This window comes from Notolepis coatsorum (assembly GCF_963971535.1).
Source record: "Notolepis coatsorum genome assembly, chromosome: 2".
Taxonomy (NCBI): domain Eukaryota; kingdom Metazoa; phylum Chordata; class Actinopteri; order Aulopiformes; family Paralepididae; genus Notolepis; species Notolepis coatsorum.
Genome location: NC_140166.1, coordinates 185325951 through 185349777, shown reverse-complemented (window position 1 = coordinate 185349777; position 23827 = coordinate 185325951). Strand labels below are relative to the sequence as shown.

General features: G+C 40.9%; 2 protein-coding genes across 3 annotated transcripts in view; both read right to left on the bottom strand.

Annotated features, from left to right (window-relative positions):
* Nucleotides 1–16049, bottom strand: part of pfas (phosphoribosylformylglycinamidine synthase) — a 54930-nt gene extending 38881 nt beyond the window's left edge. For both annotated transcript variants that reach the window (XM_084307569.1, XM_084307570.1), the window contains exons 1-3: nucleotides 15996–16049; nucleotides 3378–3500; nucleotides 2612–2747 (exon numbers count right to left, since the gene is read on the bottom strand). In XM_084307569.1, coding sequence (XP_084163695.1) covers nucleotides 2612–2747; nucleotides 3378–3498 — 257 coding nt within the window. In that variant the 5' untranslated portion in view covers nucleotides 3499–3500; nucleotides 15996–16049. The remainder of the gene's footprint in view (nucleotides 1–2611; nucleotides 2748–3377; nucleotides 3501–15995) is intronic.
* Nucleotides 16050–16342: 293 nt separating this feature from the next.
* ipo13b (importin 13b) overlaps nucleotides 16343–23827 on the bottom strand; it is an 88300-nt gene continuing 80815 nt past the window's right edge. Inside the window, exons 20-23 of the mRNA XM_084308867.1 lie at nucleotides 23225–23283; nucleotides 23022–23111; nucleotides 19467–19648; nucleotides 16343–19228 (exon numbers count right to left, since the gene is read on the bottom strand). Coding sequence (XP_084164993.1) covers nucleotides 19132–19228; nucleotides 19467–19648; nucleotides 23022–23111; nucleotides 23225–23283 — 428 coding nt within the window. The 3' untranslated portion in view covers nucleotides 16343–19131. The remainder of the gene's footprint in view (nucleotides 19229–19466; nucleotides 19649–23021; nucleotides 23112–23224; nucleotides 23284–23827) is intronic.

Below are 23827 nucleotides of genomic sequence, written 5' to 3'. Positions count from 1 at the left end.
CAGTTCGCTTCCTGAAATATTTCTCACAGTCTAGATCCCATTATACCATTCTGAATTATGTTTTTGTGCTTCGTTTGAAATGTAAAATAATAGACCTAAAATGCTGATAATAAATCATATTCAGCCTATGAATTTACTTTGTCCTATATAATGCACGTCATAGTTATACGGCGCTCGCGACACTAAACGGATCATTGCAAATGTGAATCCCGCAGGGATATTATTTTTTTTTTTAAACTTTGGCCATTCCCCTGGCTCTTTTATGTGTTTATCACATTTATACTGGTCAAGGATGACCGACAGAAACAGGCTGAAAGGGTTCAGATGGGGGGGAAGACACTCTGGGAAAGGCACGGCTGCAGTCGGGATTCGAACTCGCTAAGCCCCAGATCCGCGACGAGCACGGTTGTCCACGGCGCTGAAATAGCGCTCGCGGTACGTGGTGAGCTACTGGAGCTCCCCTCGCAGGGATATTTTTAATGAATGAAACCTATCGGGCGTTTGGCTCCGATTAGTTTCATATTCTTCGCTGTGTATTTGCTTAACGGAGCGCCCGGATTGTGTTTCATTCAAGCTGAAGCGTCTATGCGCGGATTGTGGATATGAATTATGAGGAATCTGAATCTGTGGATTGTTTAATTGTATCACTGTGACAGTGCCACACGTTATTGTGATATTGTAACTGGGTTTAAAATATATGAGGAGATGCGCTGTTTGATGGATTTGATGACGTGACGTGACTTGATAAATTGAATGAGCCTTTGACGTTTTGATGAATTAATTTGAGAAAATGCATTTATCTTTTCAAGCACTGATGATGAACATGAGGGGTCACTGGTATAAACTGAAGGTTAATCAATTCCAAGCCTCTCTTTGGGAACCATGTATAATATTTATATAGTACATAATACCTAAGCACATACAATACAGATATCCTCATAATATAATTCGTATCAATTAGATCCTTATTCTGAAAGAGTTGAACAAATTATTTTCACTAGCAAGATCTCATTTGATTATTCATTCCATTAAGCCTACTGCCAGCAGGCACATTTAAAGAAATATAATCTGATTTATTGGGGTAATGAGGGACTTAAAATTAACCTATAGATATGCATTTAACTTGTCGGCGAGGCTATTGAGCCGTACTGTATTGTACCCATTCTGCAATCTGTTAATAAAGTTTTTAATCAATCAATCAATGCCGTTAGAAAATCAGGATTTCTGCGATCAACACCTGCTGTCTTTTCAACTGAGGCGGCCACGTGCACTTATCCTGAGAATCAAGTCTGGTTCGAATGAACGAGACTGAATCAGCCTTCAAGGAACAGGGAAAGCGCGGATTCAAACATCTGGTTAATTGAATCTGGATAATGGGACTTAGATAATCGACTTAGTTGAACCAGGTATGGGGAATAGGGCCCAGGGCTCATTTGTCTAGAGGTCGCTGTTTGACCGCCTTACAGATTCGACCTTTAAAGGATAACTCCATTATTTTGGGAAATTAGCTTATTTAACATCTTCCCTGGAGTTAGACAAGAAGATGCATACCTTTTTTGTCTCTGTGCGTGCATTTTAGCTTTGGGAATAGATGCTCCGTTAGCATAGCTTAGCTTCATCACTGGAAGTGAGGCAGGACAGTAGCCTTACAGTGCCTTACAGTGTATTGCAAGGTCTGACATTGACCAAACTTGATATGCATGACCTTGGTGGGCTCTAGGTCAACTCCTGAAAAGGGGGTCAATGTCAGACTTTGCAATCAAAAGTTAGGGGGCTAATAACCCTTGCCATAATTTCAGTGCGCCCCTAACTTTTGATTGCAAGGTCTGACATTGACCCCCTTTTCAGGAGTTGACCTAGAGCCCACCAAGGTCATGCATATCAAGTTTGGTCAATGTCAGACCTTGCAATACACTGTAAGGCACTGTAAGGCTACTGTCCTGCCTCACTTCCAGTGATGAAGCTAAGCTATGCTAACGGAGCATCTATTCCCAAAGCTAAAATGCACGCACAGAGACAAAAAAGGTATGCATCTTCTTGTCTAACTCCAGGGAAGATGTTAAATAAGCTAATTTCCCAAAATAGTGGAGTTATCCTTTAAAGGAAAACTCCAACATTTTGGGAAATTAGCTTATTTGGCATCTACCCTGGAGTTAGACAAGATACATACCCTTTTTCTTCTCTGTGCATGCAGTAAGAGTAGGAAGACACGCACCGTTAGCCTAGCTTAGCGTCAGTCACTGGAAGTAGGTTCCTCCATTAGCCTAGTTCCAAACGTCTTCCTACTCCTACTGCATGCACAGAGAAAAGGTATGCATCTTCTTGTCTAACTCCAGGGTTCCCAAAATGTTGGAGTGTTAATATACATACCTTTTTCTTCTCTGTGCATGCAGTAGGAGTAGGAAGACGCGCACCGTTAGCCTAGCGTCAGTCACTGGAAGTAGGTTCTTCCATTAGCCTAGTTCCCAACGTCTACCTACTCCTACTGCATGCACAGAGAAGAAAAAGGTATGTATCTTCTTGTCTAACTCCAGGGTAGATGGCAAATAAGCTAATTTTCCCAAAATGTTGGAGTCTTCCTTCAACAGAATCTGTGCGAGTGCACCAGTACCTGGGCCCTATCTCCACTAGTCTCTCCCCCTCCCCCTCCGTCAGGTACGGCTTCTCAGACAGCAGCTCTGTCTGCATGGGGGGACGGAACAGCCACAGCAGAACCTCCCTCTGTTCTGCACTCAGACCATCACAGCCTAGACAGGAGAGGAGGAATAAGGAGGAGCAGAGGATTATCATCATGGAGTAGATGGAGAGAAACAGAGAGATGAAGGGAAAGCAAATAAGTATGAGGTGGTTTTATAATCCGGTTTATGTTTTCATACCCAATTATGTAAAGAAGGTAAAGTGTGAGTGTTGTGTCTAGTTATTATGGTTACAGCCAGTAGAGGCTGAGTTTTTTTCAGGTGATGTGGATTAACTTTATAACAGCAACAAAGAATCGTTTTTTCTAAATGTACTTCTATGGTGAAGAGAAATATAGAAAGAACACTACTTGGATGTGAACCACTGTGTAAGTAGGCTGGTTCTCATTGGTGGGTGGATACAACAAACACTGAGATATCCCTTGCTAGCTAAATAAAAACATGTAGGCGTATATTCAAGGGTTCATGGATCCCCAAGAAAAACCAAGGCACTCAACCTGCAGGTACAAGAACAAAGTAGAACAACAGCAACAGACCAAAGCGTATCGACCAGGTCTGGTCTTCCAGTATCTGCTTCTCCATCTGAATGGTTAAATGTATCCTTCCTTTATAATTTTGATGGTCATCTTTTTTTTTATTACACTACAAAAATGGTCACTCTCTGACTGTCACACACTTTACCTGTCAGCTCCACGTTGTAGCACTGCTCACTCTTGATTGACAGCTGGGGGTTGAGCTGGGCTGCCCTCTGTATGGCCCGCCCCCTCACTGCCTCCCTGCTGTAGAACCTCACAACAGCCATGACTGACAGAAAACAATTTTATTATTTTTAAATCTTGATTTATCAGGGGAACATTTGCTCTCTACATATACTTTTTTTTTTTTTTTTTTTTTTTTTTATAAAATACCACAGACAGATTATTAGATTATGAGTTTTACGTAGAAGGGGTAGTATGCCTACTCTTACTCTATAAAATCTTTTGTAAATCAAACTAATGAACCTAAAAGGGAAAACATAAGGCTGGTTCCCCTGTGGTTCCTCAGTACAGCAACCCCACTAGTAAGCTTAGCTTAACAGTATATATGTATAGAATCAGTCTAGGCATGATCAATGGGTCTCATTCTCGAACGAGGTTACGACAAAATATTTAGTCTTAGCCAGATTTCGGCCTATTTAAGACATATTAGGGCTGGGAGTGGGAGTCCTCAAATTTTCCTGAGATCTTATTTGAGAGCAGATCTAAGAGTGCTGAGGAGCACACTTAAATATGCTCTCAGCCCACGATCAAATCTCATGATTGATTGACTAATTTAAAATGTTATTATAACTTGACAGACTGTGTTCTCATAGTGATTCCTTCACGTCAACGCTACAGGCCTCCTTGGAATTAATTACTTAATCATAATTAAAATAAATATGACAATATTTGTACGATAAGAAATTACGAATTTGATGTCGGAAAAATAAATAATATGGATTCATCTGATCACAGGGCAGCTGGATTAACCATATCTGAACCAGCTATTTGACAAATAATTACTCAGATATTCAAACACAATTATGCAATTATTGTGAAATGATTGAAAATAATAATAATTTAATGCCTTCTGTGGAATTTGTATTTCTTATTTGTTACACATCTGTTTTAATGATTAATTATATACATTTGAAAGAATGCAGGTCAACATGCAATGTATCCCATTGATTGGTATACAATGGGACAGACCTTTGTTTGATTGATTGAAAACTTCATTAACAGATTGCAGAATGGGTACAGTACAGTACAATTACATAAGGGGATGCAGACCAGAGAAAGAATTTCATCTTGTTTACATCAGGGTCCCCCATTTTCAATTCATCATAACATATATGACACACATGACACAGATAGACAGTACTGCTACATCTATACATTTATGACATACCAGATTTGCAAATATACTGTTTGTGATACAAAAAGAGTCCAGAAAAGAGAGTACATTTGACATAGAAACTGTTGGAGGTTGAGTAGGGGTGGGTGGGGGATAGACTTACACTGTACAAGCAAAACTGTACATTGGAATATTGACAAAACCATACTTGGTCATTTACTGTACATTGGAGGGGGTTTATATAGCTATAAACCTGCATTCCTTCGAATATATCATTAATCAATTAAACTTATATTGAAATACACTATATAGCCTATACACCAACACTGAAATGACAGTGGATAAATAAATAAGAACTAAAGCTAATCGGTGGAAATAGACTGCATTAATATTCCATAACAAGTCTTGTGTGCGCCTACGAATGAACAGTATGGAATAATAAGCCATACTGCGTTCATTCATTACGCCCGCCGTAGGCTATATATATTATATGTCATTCATTCATTCATATACAGTACTGCGCGCGCGCGTCTGTGTGTGCGCGCGCGCTGCGGCAGGTGTGTACCGCGAGCTGTATATGATGCCAATACATTAATCTAATCTAGTTTTGATGGGCGCAAGCGTGATTACGAAACCTAGCCGCATTTCTCGGAGACGCTCTCCGATTGGCACTGACTGACGCTAGTTTTCGTAATCACGCGGCTCGCAAAGCACTTCCGCCATTCCATTTCACACAGCTGCGTCACCAGTTGCCTTATAAGGAGCTATGGAGGCGGTGTTTTGTATGCAAATGAGCTGAACGGGAACGCGCTTTGGAGTTTACGACAGAATGCCATTCTCCAAGCAGATATCAGATCATATAATTTCTGCGACCGTTTCAGCCACTTAAGACATATCTCCAGCAGCACGTTCAGGACTCAGAGTGTACTTGTCATAGATTATGTCTCAGTGGTTCCAAGATAAGTCTTCCAGAATATATCTTTGAAAAAAAATTCGGGAATGAGACCCAATGATTTTTCAAAAATGTCTCACCCCAAATGTTCCTATTTAGTAGTAATCTTTAAGAAAAATCACTAAATAGCTAAAAGTAGATATAAGAATTAATGTTACAAAATGTATCAAGACTAGACTATTCATGTCAACTAGTATAGAAGTAATGTCACAGCCTAATGTGAAAATGTATTGGTAGTTAGCTAGCAATGCAAGATAGCCAACACTAGCTAGTAGCTAGTTAGTTAGCAAACTGAATGTTGGCTAGCAAGATTGCACTCCATGTGCTTGCATCATTAACAAAATCCAAAACAAACTCAAACTCAAGTTGCTAGCTAGTTAGCAAGATTGCACTGCTTACTAACTAACGTTGATAAACCCAGGTTTACCACACAGCTACAGTACTTACATTTGAGGATCAACTTGCATAAGAAGTTTCACTGTAGATGTCAAGGCTCCCGTGTTGGCTGGGAAATGCATTGTATTTGACCCTTCTATTGAGATCGCGAGTAACGTTATTATTCCTGAAGTCCACCAATCCGAAACTATACTTTTAAAGTCCATATCACCAAGTTGCCTGCATCAAATTCCAACATCCAATATACCATATAGGATGCCAAGAGCATGCTCTACAGTCTACAACATGGGATCATCCATTTCTATCTACAGTAAAAGCTGTTCACATGTAAAGGGTTTTTATAAACTCATCTTAATTTTGTGCTCAATAGTTTCATTTTATTACTATTTTACACATCATCCAATACAATTTTCCAGGACAACTGTTTCCATTTCCATGTAAGTGTTCACTTTTGCTCAGTTTCCATGACTTTTCCATACCTGGAAAATGAACAAATTAATTCCATGTTTTCCATGTTTTCCAGGTACCGTGGGAACCCTGACACTGTTTCCCACAGGTGTCGTGGTGCAAGAACAGGCAATACAGATAGTGGAGCAGTGGAATAACATGCAGCTGCCAAGACAATGCCATATTAACACTTTGGATGCCAGCGACGCGTTTTGTCGTTAGTTCATGCCGCCAGTTGAGTGCCGGCAACGCTATATAGCGTTTGTCGTATTTCTTTTTATTGGCGATTTTAATTCATATTTCATCAATCGAGCCTCGTGCTAGTGTTGCAGAGTCTCTCTGAGCTCAATTGGGAAGATACCGCCCCCTATCGTCTCTCCCTGTGTAACGTGCACCCCATTAGTTTAGACTGATGAAGGGGGGGGGGGGGGGGGCCAGTTTCCTCATTTTACTTTTCCGTCAAGCCAACTGAAGAGACCCAAGTTGATGGCCGGCCCTCAGAACAGCGTGGATTATGTATTTCCAGCACCCAACGCTGAATCAATAAATGCGATCGATATTTGGAATGGCGATCAGGAATTGGAACAATCATTTGGATAACATCTGATCTGAGGTAAGGAATCAATTTTACCAGTCTTGGGGTAATCAGAGCTTTTTTCACAGATATATCAACGTGTCCCATATGTGTGTGTTTGTGCTCGCTGATCAGGAAATGAGAATATACTTTTCAGATCGCTTCTATAGCGTGCATAAGTACACATACTATCGATAATCTAGCGTTTATTTGAAAACTATTCATAAATAGGCAGAAAAATTACAACATTTTTGTGTATGCCAGAATATTCCAGTAAATGCCGTTTATCACGAAATCTATATATTTTCCTGAAAAACAAGGGCTTTTCAAAATGCTATAAAACGGAAATGAACCGATTAAAAAACAATCTGTTTCGACAATGTTGACTGCAAACAAGTCATTGATAAGCGACGGGCAGATTAGACACATAGCCATAATTTAAGACAGAGATTATGCGTTCACAACGCTATCATTGAAGTGGGTACTGGCATTTAACCACGTTTTACCATGTTCACCAGTGGTAATCAAAGTGTTAATGTGTTACTGTATCAATTTGTGACATCTATTTGTGGTTACATCATGTGTGATATTGTGATGGGCAGCCATAAGTAAACGTACAGTCAGGCCCATAAATATTTGGACATTGACAATTTTCACAATTCTGGCTGTGCACTGTACACCAACACAATGGACTTGAAATGAAACAATCAAGATGTGCTTTAAGTGCAGCCTTTCAGCTTTAATTAAGGTATTTACATTCAAATCAGGTGAACAATGTAGGAATTACAACAGTTTCTGAATGTGCACCCCCCTTTTTAAAGGCACCAAAAGTAATTGAACTAACAATCCATAAATAAAATAGTCATTCCACTTCTTTGCCTTAAAAATATTTGAATTAATCCTGCTGCTTTTGTCAGCAGTCACATCATCAATAAATAGGGAACCAGTTCCATTGGCAGCCATACATGCCCACGCTATAACACTACCACCACCATGCTTCACTGATGAGGTGGTATGCTTTGGATCATGAGCAGTTCCTTCCCTTCTCCATACTCTTCTCTTCCCATCATTCTGGTACAAGTTTACCTGTCCATACAATGTTGTTCCAGAACTGTACAGGCTTATTTAGAAGTTTTTTGGCAAACTAATCAGGTCTTCCTGTTTTTGAGGCTCACCAATGGTTTAGGCGACATCTTGTGGCGAACCCTCTGTATTCACTCTGGTGAAGTCTTCTCTTGATTGTTTACATTGACACATCTTTGAGAGTGTTCTTGATCTGGCCAACTGTTATGAAGGGGTTTTTCTTCACCAGGGAAATAATTATTCTATCATCCACCACAGTTGTTTTCTGTGGTCTCCCGGGTGTTTTGGTGTTGCTGAGCTCAACAGTGTGTTCTTTCTTTTTAACACAATGATCGCGAGATGGCGCTGTGGGCGTATGGCCGTTTGTGCCAGCGCTTTGTTCAATGGGATAATGCCGGTGTTTTCAACGGCTAAAACTATATTAAATATTATAGCTATTGTAACTGAGGGGTTACAAAACCCTGACTGTATTAAAGATTGTGATATATTAAACCACTGCTAGTTATGTACTTTAATTACTGGCCAAACACAGTACATCAAATATTGATGGTGAACACTCACAAGAACACGGCATTGACACAGAAATACTATTGGAGGGTAATTTATTATTATTAGGCAACGTTAGGTTACAGATTGAGAATTAGGGTCGGGCTTGTATGGCGAAGAATATACGTAAAGTCAGTCAAGAGCATAAGTCACTAAGAATAGTAGGAATACTATGATGGGTCTAAGCTGACGCCACCTGTTGTATAGTAGCAATTATATAGGGCAACAACGGTACCAACTGGAGACAATGGGTAGAGGAATGTTCGGGTACTCCGTCTGAGTCAACGAGGAATAAAGAGGCTCCAGGTACAGGAGTCGGTGCTTGTACTCCCTTGATCAGCAGACAAAAGCAATAGTTGTAATCCAAGATGCTCGACAGCATTGACGACAGCTAGCCAGCCCCTTCCACGAGGCAGGCCCGAGTGGTAATCCTCACGAGGTTGAATCCCAAACGACAGTGGAAATCAACAGTGCTCTTCTCCGGTAGTCACGGTCCCAAAAGCAATATAATCCAACCAGGAATGGTTCTGCAATCGCCGGTGCCGATTCTCCTGTGTACATGTCCAACGGTTCTCGCCTAGGACTCCTCGGGTGTGGGCACGTATTTAGGCCACACAGCCTGGATAAGTGCACTAGCTAAAGACACGACGAACCGATGGGTAATGCTACACACGGAAGAACTGTGGCCGCACGATATACAATAAATGATCGACTATTACTTCACATTAGATTAAGTCTAACTCAACGTTACTGCATTAAACTCCGACACTTTAACATTCTATTCGCACGCGGTTCTCAATGCTCTATTTAGATGCAAGGTTGCTCACTTCACTGCACGTTGATTCGTGGTGAAGGGTTTGAACTAGTGAATTGAATGAAGTGAACGAAGTGCTGCTGTTTACACCTGCGCCGTATTTATACTTAAGTGAATATCTAGTCCCAACCTCAGTTCTTGTCTCGTATTACTACGCAGACTCTGGGCATGTTCTGACATGCCCGGAGTTGTCTTTGAACTTGCCGTTGGGGGCTTGTGCGTTGGCGCCTGGGGCGCTGTCCAATAGGAGAGCGAATATTACTCTGGTCTGTACGCAGGTAAAGGGATATTCCGTGTATATATATAAATAATATACAAGGTATATCAAACGATACATATATATATTCAGTTTAATCTGGCCCTTCACAACAGCTATGGATCTAATAACATTGTCGATTGTCAGTGAGTTTCTTCCGGTCAACATGCAAAAAACAGATAATTTTTTCATCTGTACATGTCCGTTTTATACCGTGGTGAATATGAGTATAGTTTGAGAGTGATTCTGAGTAATCCCAGGAAAAGACACGAAAACAGCGTTTTAGTGAAATTCACAAAACATGTTGCCATTCCTCGCTTGGATCAACAATCAATCTGAAATCAACGCTAGATTATCTGTATTATCTTTCATCGTGCATGCATGAAAGAGAGATGGGGACGCGGGCCACTCCATGCTTTTGATCGCTACCAACACACACACACACACACACACCAACCCGACACGCTTCGATCGCGGGGAAAGAATTATCGAATCAACGCAAGATCAATACAATTTTTTTTTATCCACTTTTTCTCCCATTTTCTATATTTTCTCCCATCCCAATTTCGTATCATCCAATTCAACCCTCCCCTGTCACGAACGCTGTTTCTTGCCTCCCACAAGCCGGCTGCAATGTGGACTAAGTCATACATAGCACAAGTCCCCTCCGGTACTTGAGGTAACAGCAGTCGCATCTTTTCACCTGCGCAGCTCGATCTCTCAGTGGCGAGGAGTAACGCGTGGGAGGCTCACGCTGCCCCCGACACTTCCTGATTCTACTGCGCAGGCGCACCAACCGACCTGTAGGAGTCGCTGTCCACAACGCCCGATCCCCACCCATCAGTTTCCCACGCCCTAATACGGCCAATGTGTATTAGTATGAACGACCAGCTAAACTGAAAGCAATGTGGAGCGCTGGGCTCGAACAGGCGAGCCCAGCGTCTCCGCATTCGTGGCGAGCGCCTTGTCCACTATGCCACGTAGCCGCCCTGCAAGATCGATAACATATAGTCCTTACCTTGTCTATGATGTACTGCAAAAAGAATAATCCAATTATCTGATCGCCATTCCAAATACTGGTCGCATCAGTGTATCCAGCGTTATCCAGTTATCCAGCATTGCATATGAAAGGGGGGGGGGGCCTAGTCGATGCATCGATATAAGCCGGAGTCTTGCCGGAGTGTATAGACCCCGCCTGCACGGCTCAGCTCGGCCGAAAAAATAAACCACATCGTTTCAAATGGGGTGCAATAGCGGCCGCAAAGGCGTTAGGCGGCGGTATCGGACCGCTGCGGTCTCAAACAGAGTGTCACCCAGTCCTACAGCACAGCAGGATGAATTATGAATGGAAATAGCTAATAAAAGAAAAACGGATCCAATAACGAGTATACTCGTTGTTGGCGGCCAACGATTGGCTGGCTATAACGAGTTAACTCGTATCAGCACCAGGGGTCGCTGTCTACCTTCTGACTAGAACGCCAGGGCTTTAATCAATGGGGAGACTGCGAAATTTGCGAGTGCCAAAAATATATCTTATATTATAGCTATGGGTCTAATAACACTGTCGATTGTCAGTGAGTTGCTTCTGGTCAACATGCAAAAAACTGATTGTTTTTTCATCCGTACATTTCCGTTTTGAATACGAGTATAGTTTTGGTGTTTCTTAGTAATCCCAGGAAAAGACGTGATAATAGCGTTTTAGTGGAATGCACTTATCAGTTCAGTTCAGTTCAGTTCAGAGTTTTTATTTGCCACATGGAATAATACAATCATAGTTTCTTCATTAAAAAAATAGCCATTCCATGGACAAAAGGAGCAGGAAGAAGAATAAATCTTATAATTACCTGCCCCTTATTCCTAAACTAACATGTATTTTCTTAATGGTCGGCGTATAACCTTATTTACACAAATAATCATTTATACCATTATAAAAGAAACACAATCCACAGTTAAACAAGAAAATTTTAAATAATAATAAAGAATAAAGAAGAAAAGAAAGAGAAGAGAAAAAAAAGATCTCACTATTCAGATCACATTTTGATTTTCATACTGACTAAATATTTGTTTTTTATAAATTTTTTTGAATTGATAAACACTGTTACATCCCTTAAGCTCGCTATGGAGAGAATTCCATAACTTTACACCAATAACTGAAGGACATCTGTTTAAGTGTGGTACGTGCAAACTGATGTTTAAAATTGTATTTTCTCCTACTAAACTCACTTTCTAAATGAAAAAGATTTTGTAGTTTTTCTGGCAGTGTATTATTTCTTGCCCTAAACATAATTAACATTGTTTGAAACTTAACCATGTCTTCAAGTTTAATTATTCTAGATTTAATAAATAATATATTTGTGTGTTCTCGATAACTCAATTTATGTGTGATTCGTACAGCCCTCTTCTGTAGTATATATAATGGTTTTATATTTGTCCCATAAGTATTCCCCCATACTTCAACACAATAACTGATATAAGGTGAGATGAGTGAGCAGTAGAGTGTTTTTGTTACTTTTGATTGTCAATTGAAGAGAACAAAGGAGGAGGATGGGTACAGATATAAAAGGTTAAGAAGGGATGATGCTGTAAACATGTTCAGGAATGATCTTTTGAATGAGGAATGGAAGGGGGTCTATGTAGAAGACGTCAATGCTGCTTACAATACTTTTTTGGATATCTATCGGACACTTTACGATAGGCACTGCCCAATGGTTCAACATAAACAAAGAAGTAATGACAATAGAAAACGATAGATAACAAAGGGGTTAGAGAATGCATGTAAAAAGAAAAACAAACTGTATAGAGATTTTATAAAATGTAGAAAAAAGGCTGCTGAAACTAAATACAAAGTGTATAAGAATAAGTTAGTATTCATTATGAGATGGGCCAAGAAAGATTATTACAATAGATTGTTAGGCGAAAATAAAAATAATATAAAGGGCACATGGGACATTCTAAATAAGGTAATGGGAAATAAATCAGCGTCCATAAAAATGCCTAGCCATTTCATTAGTAATAGTAAGACTATAAAAAACATGAATGAGGTGGTTAATGAATTCAACTCTTTTTTTGTGAATGTGGGGCCAAATTTGGCAGATGCCATTCAAAAACACGATGAACCATTACAGGAAGGATGGAGAGGAGATAGTAAAGTACTGCAGTCTATGTTTTTAGGAAATGTCAGTGAAGCGGAAATCATGTCCATTGTATTAAAGTCAAAGAATAAGACATCCATTGACAGTGATGGGATAGATATGATTATAGTGAAGAAGACAATTGATTGTATAATCAAACCTCTCCGTTATATTTGTAATCTTTCTTTTCAGACAGGTATTTTTCCAGACAGGATGAAGGTAGCAAAAGTGATCCCACTTTACAAAGTAGGAGATAAGCACAGCTTCACTAACTATAGACCAGTGTCATTGCTCTCACAGTTCTCGAAAGTGCTTGAAAAACTGTTTTCGCATAAGTTAGATGGTTTTGTGGAAAAGAATAAACTGCTGAGCGAAAGCCAGTATGGCTTTAGGCAAAACAGATCAACAGCGACTGCCTTAATGAATATTATTGAAGAAATAACAACAGCAACAGATAAAAGGAAATTAACAATAGGGGTGTTTATTGATTTAAAAAAGGCATTTGATACCTTAGATCATAATATTCTAATTTCTAAATTACGTTCATATGGTGTGAGAGGAATGGTTCTTGAATGGTTGAGTAGTTATCTCCACAATAGGCAACAATATGTGCAGTTGGCAGATGTCAAATCTGAGCTCATGAAGATTGAATGTGGGGTACCGTAAGGTTCGGTTTTGGGGCCCAAACTCTTTCTTTTATATATTAATGATATTTGTGATGTTTCAAAACTATTACAGTTTGTCTTGTTTGCTGATGATACAAATTTTTTTTGTTCTGGAAATAATTTAAAGGAACTAGCTGAATATATTGTGTATGAAATGACAAAGCTAAAGAAATGGTTTGATGTAAATAAGCTATCACTGAATCTGAAAAAAACTAAATTTATGATTTTTGGCAATCGAAAACTAGATGAAAATATAGTACTGACCATAGATGGAGCTGATATAGAGAGTTAATGAATTTCGTTTTCTTGGTGTGATTATGGATGATAAATTAACATGGAAATCGCACATAGCACACGTTAAAAAAAAGATGTCCAAGAGTATTTTTGTTATGAATAGTCATTTTTCACCAGATTATCGAATCTTCCTGAAATCAACGCTAGATCATCATTATTATCCTTCCTCATGCAAGAATGAAACAGGGCTTGTACCGGGGCGCAAATACCGTCTGGAAGGCGTAGGCGGCGGTATTTGCCCTTTTGCGAGCTCAGATCCATTCCCAATGATAACATCAGGCTGGATGGATGGAAAATTAATGGATATAGCTAATAAAAGAAATAACGATTAAAACCAGAGTTTTCTTGTGATTGGCGCTAAACAGTTGGCGAGTTAACCCGTCTTTTTCCATGATTGGCGCAGAATGAGTTAAGAATGGCCACACCTAATGTTTTTGCTCCCTCTCTCTCTGGTGGGTTTGTTTTGGTTTTTCAGCCTAATGATGGCTTGCTTCACTGATAGTGACAGCTCTTTGGACCTCATATTGAGAGTTGACAGCAACAGATTCCAAATATAAATACCACACTTACAATTAACTCTAGACCTTTTATCTGCTCCTTGTGAATGAAATAATGAGGGAACACACGCCTGAGCAATGTAATAAAAAAGTAAATAAAAGAATTGTAGAGCCCGAGATCACATGGATTATTTTGCCCCCAAGGGCTGTACAAGTCAAGAAGAAACATCACAATAGATCAAGAACAAAAACCACCATAAAATCCAAATATGCAACACTCCCAGACATTCCCCAATGAAGATAAGGAATGACTCACTAAACACCTAGCAATAGAGGAGCGAAACCTCAGATGGGCTGTTCAAAAGGGGACCCCCCCAACTGGGATTCCTACTGTTCACTTGATTTGGATGTTAATACCCACAAATTACAGCTGAAAGTCTGCACTTAAAGCACATATTGATTGTTTCATTTCAAATCCATTGTGGTGGTGTACAGAGCCAAAATTATGAAAATTGTGTCCAAATATTTATGGACCTGTATGTATGAAAAAAACACTGCATGTTGACCGCTGGGGGCTGCCCAGTACAACATTCTTCTACTGTTGCGTACATTCCTTTGAGCCTTGCTCAAGGGCACTTCAGCAGTAGTTGTTGAGTGAGGGGGAGAGCATTACTTGTTCACTTCCCCAACATATTTATCCTGCCAGTCTGGGTGAGGTGTATTTATATATATATATATGTAATTACATTTTTTAAACCATTTTAAGCGTACGCTTTTTGGACATGGCTATGTAAAAAAGGTAGGCTATTAATATACACGAGGCAAGTGATAGTGATAAAATAAAATGAGGGGAAACAAAGAGGGGAAAAGGCCATTTAGTTCAAGGATCTGAGGTCTCCGTTTACTATCCAGTTACAATACTAACTGCAAACAAATGAGCTAATGATCCAGAAGCCAGTGGTCATAGATCAGCACTATTGATCAGTATTCATTGAGGTTCACCGTTATCCCCAGCCAGGTCAATTAGGTTTAAAAGCACCAGCTCAATAGCAGCAGGCCTGCTGAGATTCTGGTGTTGGGTCTTAGTTTATCTACTGAAACACCAAACCACTATACAGAAGCATAGTGAGTGTGTCAAACTCAAAACTGAGAAACGTGTAGAAGTGGATAATTCACATTATAACGTGTCATCGTAGCCTAATATAACAAACACACATGCATGATTGATCATGTATTAGATGGGAAGTATGCACTAGAATATGCCTATGTATAAAGATTTGTGTACATTTAACCGGTATTCAGATCATCCCATTGACCACATTGCACACTTGAGGACAGGGTCATGGTGATTAGGCCCATCATGTTGCATCACAAGGCACACACACTGCAGGACTATGAGGAGCTGGTCGTTAGTCGTTAACTAGGCAGAGAGCAGACGACTACTTCAAAAAGTTTGCTATGGAGATGAGCATAGCATAGTGATATAGCTACTTTTCACTTAGGCCTAACTGGATGTCAATGTGCCTTTATGGCCACAGTCTCACATTGGGTTTGATGCAAGTTACGAATATTTGATTTGATGGTGATGGGACGATAACAAGCAGCAGAGCAACTAATTGGTAGTTGCCAAAAAGTAGCAATGTTGTCACTGATGTAGCCAACATTGCTTCCTCATAAAACAACGTAACGAAAGGTTAACACCGAGCTAGAAACGTATGCCAGTTATTCAGCAATGTGGATCCTACGACGACAACAACATACACATAACTTACCCGGTGGTTCCAGCGGATTTCTAGAGTAGGACGATCGGTGTGTTGTGTTCACTTCTCGATGACTGTATGGACTGAATGACCCACGTGTGGCAGCGATATAGTTCCGCGCATGCGCGACTTTCATGGATTTTAGATTCAAGTTTATGATACGCGTCAGATGGAGATCACGTGTAATTATAAAAAATTTAATTGAAATTATTAGCAATGTGCAAAATAGAAAACTAAATACTCACATAAAAACAGTCAGAACAAGTGCAATCTTAGATATATTTAATAAATTAAAGCAAGGTACAAAAAAAGAAATAATTTACATTTCATACCTCCCTCCCTCCCCTCTACCCGACCTCCTTTTCAACAGTGACAAATATCTTTCCACACACTGCTCAGAATTAAAATCCCCATACAGACCTACAACCATTTTTGAATATTTAGTCAGTTCATATCAAACTCAGTGTTGATGACCTAGAACATATTAAACAATGTCCCACATTCCTTGAATTCCTCCATCCCTGTGATCCCCAAAACCCCACAAAACACATACATGCTACATGTCTGCAGGCACCTTGGATAAGACAGAAGGATTAGACTGAGAGAGAGAACACTCACCAGAGACCACAGAGTACATTTTGAAGCCGACTGTTAACTATATATGGCCTACTGGCTCTACTGGTTCAGCAGACATTGTAGCTAAGGTTGCCGCTACCTCCCTTGGGAGTTGTACAGGCAGCATTCACATCACATTATCAATAGCGTCTAACAAAATCGATGGGTGGAATGTCCGCTGTTGTTCCATTATGCTGAGTAACTGTGACACCGCTGTCCAATCCTTCTTGCTCTTCTCCAGGGCCAAGCACCCACATGGGTTAAGAGGACTCCAGAAACTTGTTCGCAAGCAGAGTTAAGAGCAGCTAGTGTGCAGTTTGACAGATCACAACATCATATAAATAAAGAGTAGTCTCGTCGGTCGTTAGAGCGGGTCAAGTCGCTCCAGATGATACGGACCAGGGTTCCCACACGCTTATTTTCACATTCAATACCCTTTTTCCATAACTTCACGTCCAAATTTCCACGACTGTATTTCTGTGGCGCGAAAGAAAGAACAAGCTTTACTTTTAACCGCTATGATGTAAACTGGTTGGAATGGCACAAACATGGCCTCTGCCACACGGCCTCTCCAACCTATCTCTTGCCTTATGACCACAATTAACATTTCAATGACTTTTATGGGGTAATTAATAATTGTCCCAAACACTACCAGGCCTGGAAAACATTAAAAAAATTCAATACGTTTTTCCAAGATTTTCACGACTGTGGGGACCCTGTAGCGATGGGATGCGTGTGTGTGGCTGCCATTGAGCTGCAGATGTGTGAAAAGCTGGACAGTCAGCCTTTAAAGAAATTAGGAATCTAGAACAGATTGGATGTAGAGCGATGGGTGGGGTCTCTGTTTAAAAGGTAGGAGGAAGTTATGCATTGCGTGTATGTAGGTCCAATATAAGTGGAAAAGATACATCTGTGCCGCACACACACAACGCTCACACACACACACACAGGTATTTACATACACACACACTCTCTTCCAAACACACATTAAGTGTTCAGTAATAACTGTTAATATGCACAACATGATTAATAGTTTTCCCATGATTACAGTGACTTCGCAGCCCAAGGACAGGACTACGGACTGACCCATCTCAAACCCGCCCGGCCCTCTTCTCTTGATCCAATAACAACCTGTTGCTTACCTCAGGACAGTTGTGATTGGAGGATCAAGAAAAGAGGGCAGGACTTTGGACAGGTCCATCCTGCCTAAAACACTCATTCCCTACTCTGGTGCCTTCTTGATGTCCCATTGTCTCCCTTTCTATTGACCCTCCTATTGACTTCTACGGTTATAATCCTGCTCCCACGCAGCAGTCCTGCTTCATCTAAAAAGGGACCACTACAGCGAGTCCACATCCTACATCCGAGGTGGAGGACTACGGTATGACTGTGGTATGTATGTACATGAGGTACAGCCCTGAGCACAGAGGGCTGGGCCAGGAGAGCAGACGCCACTGCTTTTTAGTTCATTAACCCTTTCACTGCCACACGACAGAAGGTTAACCCTTTACTATCACACAACAGACGGTCGCCGGTTAACAGTCTGACCGGCTGTTGTGTGGCAGTGAAAGGGTTATAACCTTCTGTGTATTGTCGCAGTGAAAGGGTTAACCGTTTTGGTAGTGCGGCAGTGAAAGGGTTAAGTGGTTTTCACTTTTTCTACACCCACTCATGCCCCACACAAGGCAAATATATATTAAAAAGAAGAAGCAAATAAAAGAAAAAAAGACTGGTTCACAAAACGTTCCACAATAATTTGGCAAATGCAAAGAGCACTGGGGCATGAGTTGGTGAATAAAGAATATTATAAATATGTGTGTCTGCAGAATCCCCTCCTGTAATTGGTCCTTCTTTCCTTTCCCCCGTTAGTAGCAGCTGGACTGACCACCCCATGCTCCTATATATGTATACATATACATTTATATATTTCATTTGATTTTGTTTTTGAGAAAATAACAGGTCAACAAGCTACGTACGGTAAAACTACCACCTCGTACGGATGCTAATCACCAGGAAACAGCCTAAGAGCCACGGAAGATCTAGACAGGAGAAACATGAGAGAGAGAAAGAGGCGTGAACAGAGAGCATGCTGGGAGTTCTGCTCAAAGCTCTTCAATGCAAAAGAAAATGGACCGAAGACCCTCGAGCAAGGAGACAGAGAGAGAGAGAGAGAGAGAGAGAGAGAGAGAGAGAGAGAGAGAGCGAGAGAAAATAAAGGCGAGGAGGAGAGAAAGCAGCCATCCTAAAGCCACTGTGTATTTGACAGTGCTGTTCGTCTGTTCAAACTGACAGCAGGGTCTTGGTCTGACGGCAGGCTCACACTGGAACCATCTTCTGTCATGTAGTGGCCGGGTGGGTCAGGCTCACACTGGAACGGGTCTCTCTTCTGTCCTGTAGTCGCCGGGTGGGTCTCGTCACAATCGTTCCAATTGAATCTTCAGTGTTGAGGTTTTTGTGGGGGGGACTGTTTACGGTAAAGTGTTTTGCATTGAGAGCAGAAGTCGCAGCTAGGTCAAAGTTCAAGAGCCGGGCTTCAGTATTCAGCTGCGTACTCTGTACCGTGGAGCCCTCTGCACATTAGGGTGAACTCCTTCACTATGTCCTTCACCCTTCGCTTGTTCACTCGCTCTCTACTCATTGCAAGAAGAAGGGAGAGCAGAGGGGGGGGGGGGGACAGAGAGGGCAAATTGACTCGACAGGCCAAAGGCAAAAATCATGTGATCAACCAACTGAAATTAATTCACTAGCTGACTGTAACACTGTAAATAAGTGTGCTTATAGCAAGTTTAATCTAAAGAGAAGGTTAACTTTAATGTGAAAACACCTTTTGGCTGCTTTCCTGAGTGAGTGTAGAAAGTGTGTATTTACCTGAGTATCTGCTGTGAGAAGGTGTCTTTCTGTTCAGCGGTGACCCGTGTAGAGGGGAACCCTGGAGACTGCAATGCCTCCTTCAGCCACACGGTAAGTAGAGCAAAGCAGTGCTTGTTGAGAGAGAACAGAACCTCAGCAAACTGGTCCATCAGACTGCGAGACGCTCCACCACCAATCCCCTGGAGATTGTGTGGGAGGGAACGGGGAGAGGATAACAGAAGATTAAGAAAACATGGATAAGTGAAGCAATTTTTTTTTTACTGTCAGGTCTAGACAAAGATGGGTTCATGGGTGCATGAGGAGACATAATAACGATAATCTAGCATTATTTTCAGAACGATTCATAAATCAAGCGACAAATGGCACCATTTCTAAGGAAATACATTGAAGCGCGGTTTGTTCAAGTTTCTTGAGATTGGACAGAACGCTCTGGAAATATACTCATATTCATCACGGTATAAAACGGAAATGTATGTATGAAAAAATTATGTTTTGTGCATGTTGACTGGAAGAAACTCACTGACAATCGACGGGTGTATTAGATCCATAGCTATAATATTTCATATAGTTTTAGCACTCGCAAGTTTGGCTTTCTCCCCATTGAACAAAGCAATGACATTCTACCCAGAAGGTAAACAACGACCCCTAGCGCTGAATGAGTTAAGACAGAAATTAGGCATAAATGGGATCTGAATTGTATACCATATGCATCAAGGCAGGCACACTGGTGTGACAATGGCGATGTCATTTATATGCATGCAAGCAAGAGTGTCCTTAATGTTTTGTATCACTCGTTGGCTACAAATGCCCCCTTTTCAACACATCATTGTGAATTATACACGTCTGTAAATTGGCCATTGTTACTGTCAACGAGAAATTTGTTGGCTTACTGATTTATAAAAACCCTCCTTGGTCTGACCCCTCCTTATTTGATACTAGGGATGTCCGATATTATCAGCCGATAGTGGCATTAAAATGTAATATTGGAAATGATCGGTATCGGTTTAAATATATATGTATTTTTTTACATTTATTTAACCTTTATTTACCCAGGCAAGCAAGTAAGAACAAATTATTATTTTATTTATTGTGAAAAGTATGCATAATGTTGTGTTTTTGGGGGGGCGGGGGGAGAAACCCCGCATATATCGGTATCGGAAATTAAGAGTTGGACAATATCGGTATATTGGATATCGGTAAAAAAGCCAATATCGAACATCCCTATTTGATACACCTGTTAAAATAGTCATCTACACCCTATAACACCAGATGTTCCCGTGTTAATGCTTCCTTTGGCAGTTGGAACTGCCTTCCAACTTCCCAGCAGTTGGAACAAGATGTAAAAGACTTGACAAAATGATCCCCCTCATTACTTTTAAGGATAGATATAGATGTTTTTATTTGTCCACTTTCATGGAAATTTGTCTTTGGCTTCACCATGGTTGCAATCAACAAGACAACACAATACAAACACCAGACAGGCACAAAAAACATTGGCCCAAAACAGCCCAATACATAGACAAAAGAGAAAAAAAAAAGAAAAAAAACACAGAGCTTCAGATACCTAACCAGTACCATGGTTAAGATTAAAATCTAAGAATTAATCAGAGCAATGGCATGTGAGATGAAGGATGATTCTATCGCAGAATTGTTTACACACCTGCAAGTGTCACCCAGCCTTTTAACTGACATGTAAATTGTCTGTTCTGTTTCATGTCTTACAAACCTTCTCATTTGATTTGGTTGTTTGGTGTATGTTTTAATTATTCCCATTACGACTGTGATGTATGCATCACCTGTGTCCAATAGTCTTATCTGGATTCTTCTTTTTGAATGATCTATTTATATATAAATGGTAAATGGCTGCATTTATCCAAAGCACTTTACAATTTGTTCCTCACATTTTTACCCATTCACTCACACATTCACACACCGACGGCAGAGGCAACCATGCAAGGTTCCAACCTGCTCATCAGGAGCAGTTAGGGGTTAAGTGTCTTGCTCAAGGACACTTCGACACAGTTATGTGTATCACGTGTGACTTTTGTTACATTTTGGATGATTTTGGATTGTGGTTGAATCTTAGAACAAGAATGCTCTCGGCGGTTAGGTGGTCGAGCGGAGATTGCGTTCGTCACCAGCCCCGGAGCTGTGAGCTTGGTTCGCCTGTTCGAATCCAGCTCACAGCTCCGGGGTTGTCACCAGCTTGGCTGGCCGTCTGCACTGATACAATTGGCTGTATCAGAGGGTGGGAGAAGCTGGCGGGGTGGGTCCGGGTCGTTGTAAACAGCGACTCCTACAGTTCGGTCGGGGCGCCTGCTAAGCGCGGATTGGACGTGAGGGGGATAGTGTGGTCCTCCCACACGCTACGCCCTCTCAATGAGAATCCGCGCTGCCAGGTGAAAAGAAGCGGTGATTGGCTGGACGTGTGTCGGAGGAAGCACGTGGTAGCCTCCACTCTCCCAAATGATCTGACTGTGGGGGGTAAAGCGCAGCGACCAGGAAGGGACTGGGAATTGGCATACGACTAACATTGGGATGGGAGAAAATCGGAGGAAAAATGGAGGGGGAAAAAGACCAAAAAAAAAAAAAAAAGAACAAGAATGCTCATTGGCTCACTGACACTGATGACATCAACTACTTAGTACTTAATACTTATGGTATCGAAATTGGGTATCGAATAATTTCGCTACCACAGCATTTTACGATACTCGATACTATTGAAGCAATTCAATCGATACCATAAAATAATTAGATAGAATTCCGATAAACCAGCCCCATAGAAGCCAATGAGTTGTTTACCTCTACAGATGGTAGGGGTTGGGCGATATGGCAAACATTTTTATCACGATAACATTTTTCATATCGTTCGATAATTATCGATATTTTTATTATTAAAAAAATATATATATTATTTTATTATTATTTAAACAACAAATGTATCCTTATTTTGCAGCAATTCTTTGTCGTTGCCGCCATCTTTAGTGTTACAGCCCCTCACACTCCAGTTCTCAGGCTGCAGCTGGTTTGAAAGCGAAAGTACCAAAAAAAAGTGGCTGTGGCTCCAGGGGAGTTGAACAGTTCTGACTCTGCTAGTTTCTTTTCTATCTTTTGGCGCTTTTTTGGTGGACAAACCACATGCACCGTGACTCACGGCTGGAGACTAGCTCTGGTAGCACACATAGCCTACTGTGTACAGACGGTTTCAAACTGTATTTTAAATTAGAAAGCAAACAAAATAAATGGACATTAGAAAAAATAAATCTCAATTTGGTCAGTATTGTCATTTGGACAAGCAAAGCCATTACTTTAAGTTGCAGGCAAGAAAGACAAGTCTGTCCACCGTCTCTGGTTTTAAAGCTTCCCTGTTGCAGGTCACAATACAATACAAATATATCACGATAATTATTGTTATCATTTTATCGCCCAGCCCTAACTCAACGGCATGACAGAAGACATGTACACTCCCGTCCCGTACACTCCCACCCCGCCCCGACTGCAGCATTAGTGAAATAATGCTATGATGCTCCATGTAAACCCTGTGTTTCTCACCTCCAGCACGGCCTGCACCAATAGTTTACCATCCTCCTGTACCACTCTGGCCACCGGGGGCACATCTGAGCAGTGGGGCAACAACTCCGTCTAAAGCACACAGACAGGAGCAAAGCAAATCACATGATGACTTTCACCCTTCACACTCCAAATAATACTTTTTGCCTAATGTTTTGCATACGTGTGTGTGAGTGTTTGCTCACAAAAAACAAGCATGTGGACTTGACAGTCGGAGCCTCTGGGAACTTGAGTGATAGAATGCCTGGAGGAGGATAGAGTAGGAGGTAATCAGTAAATATAGTAAACAAACCGTTAACTAAATAAAACATTCAGTCAAACTTTGTACTTCAAATACTGAGTCACAATCAAAATGAGGTGCCTTGTGATTTCTCACACACGCATCAAATGGCACTTGATTTATTTAGCATATTATCTCACGCCAGTGGCGGCTGGCCGATAGGGGCGCTAGAGCGCCGCCCTCCCTGGTTATAAGAAGAAGATTTTTTTTTTTTTTTTTTTTTTGAGTCCTATAAATAAAATAAACATGTTTAAAATGAATAATATTTACTCATTTTAAGTGTTTGTGTTTCCAATGCACACTATAATGTTAATAGATCAAATATAAATAATTGTTTTCATTAACAGGAAGTGACTCCTTTCCGTAGCCGCTTTTCCCTAGGGCTAGACGCAATAGGCGTCTATTCTTTCCGTAGCCGCATTTCTCTCGGGCTAGGCGCAATAGCGCTTGCAGTGGGCGTGCACTGGTTTCATCGCTGTATCCGTCGCAGACAATCAGTGCGTAACGC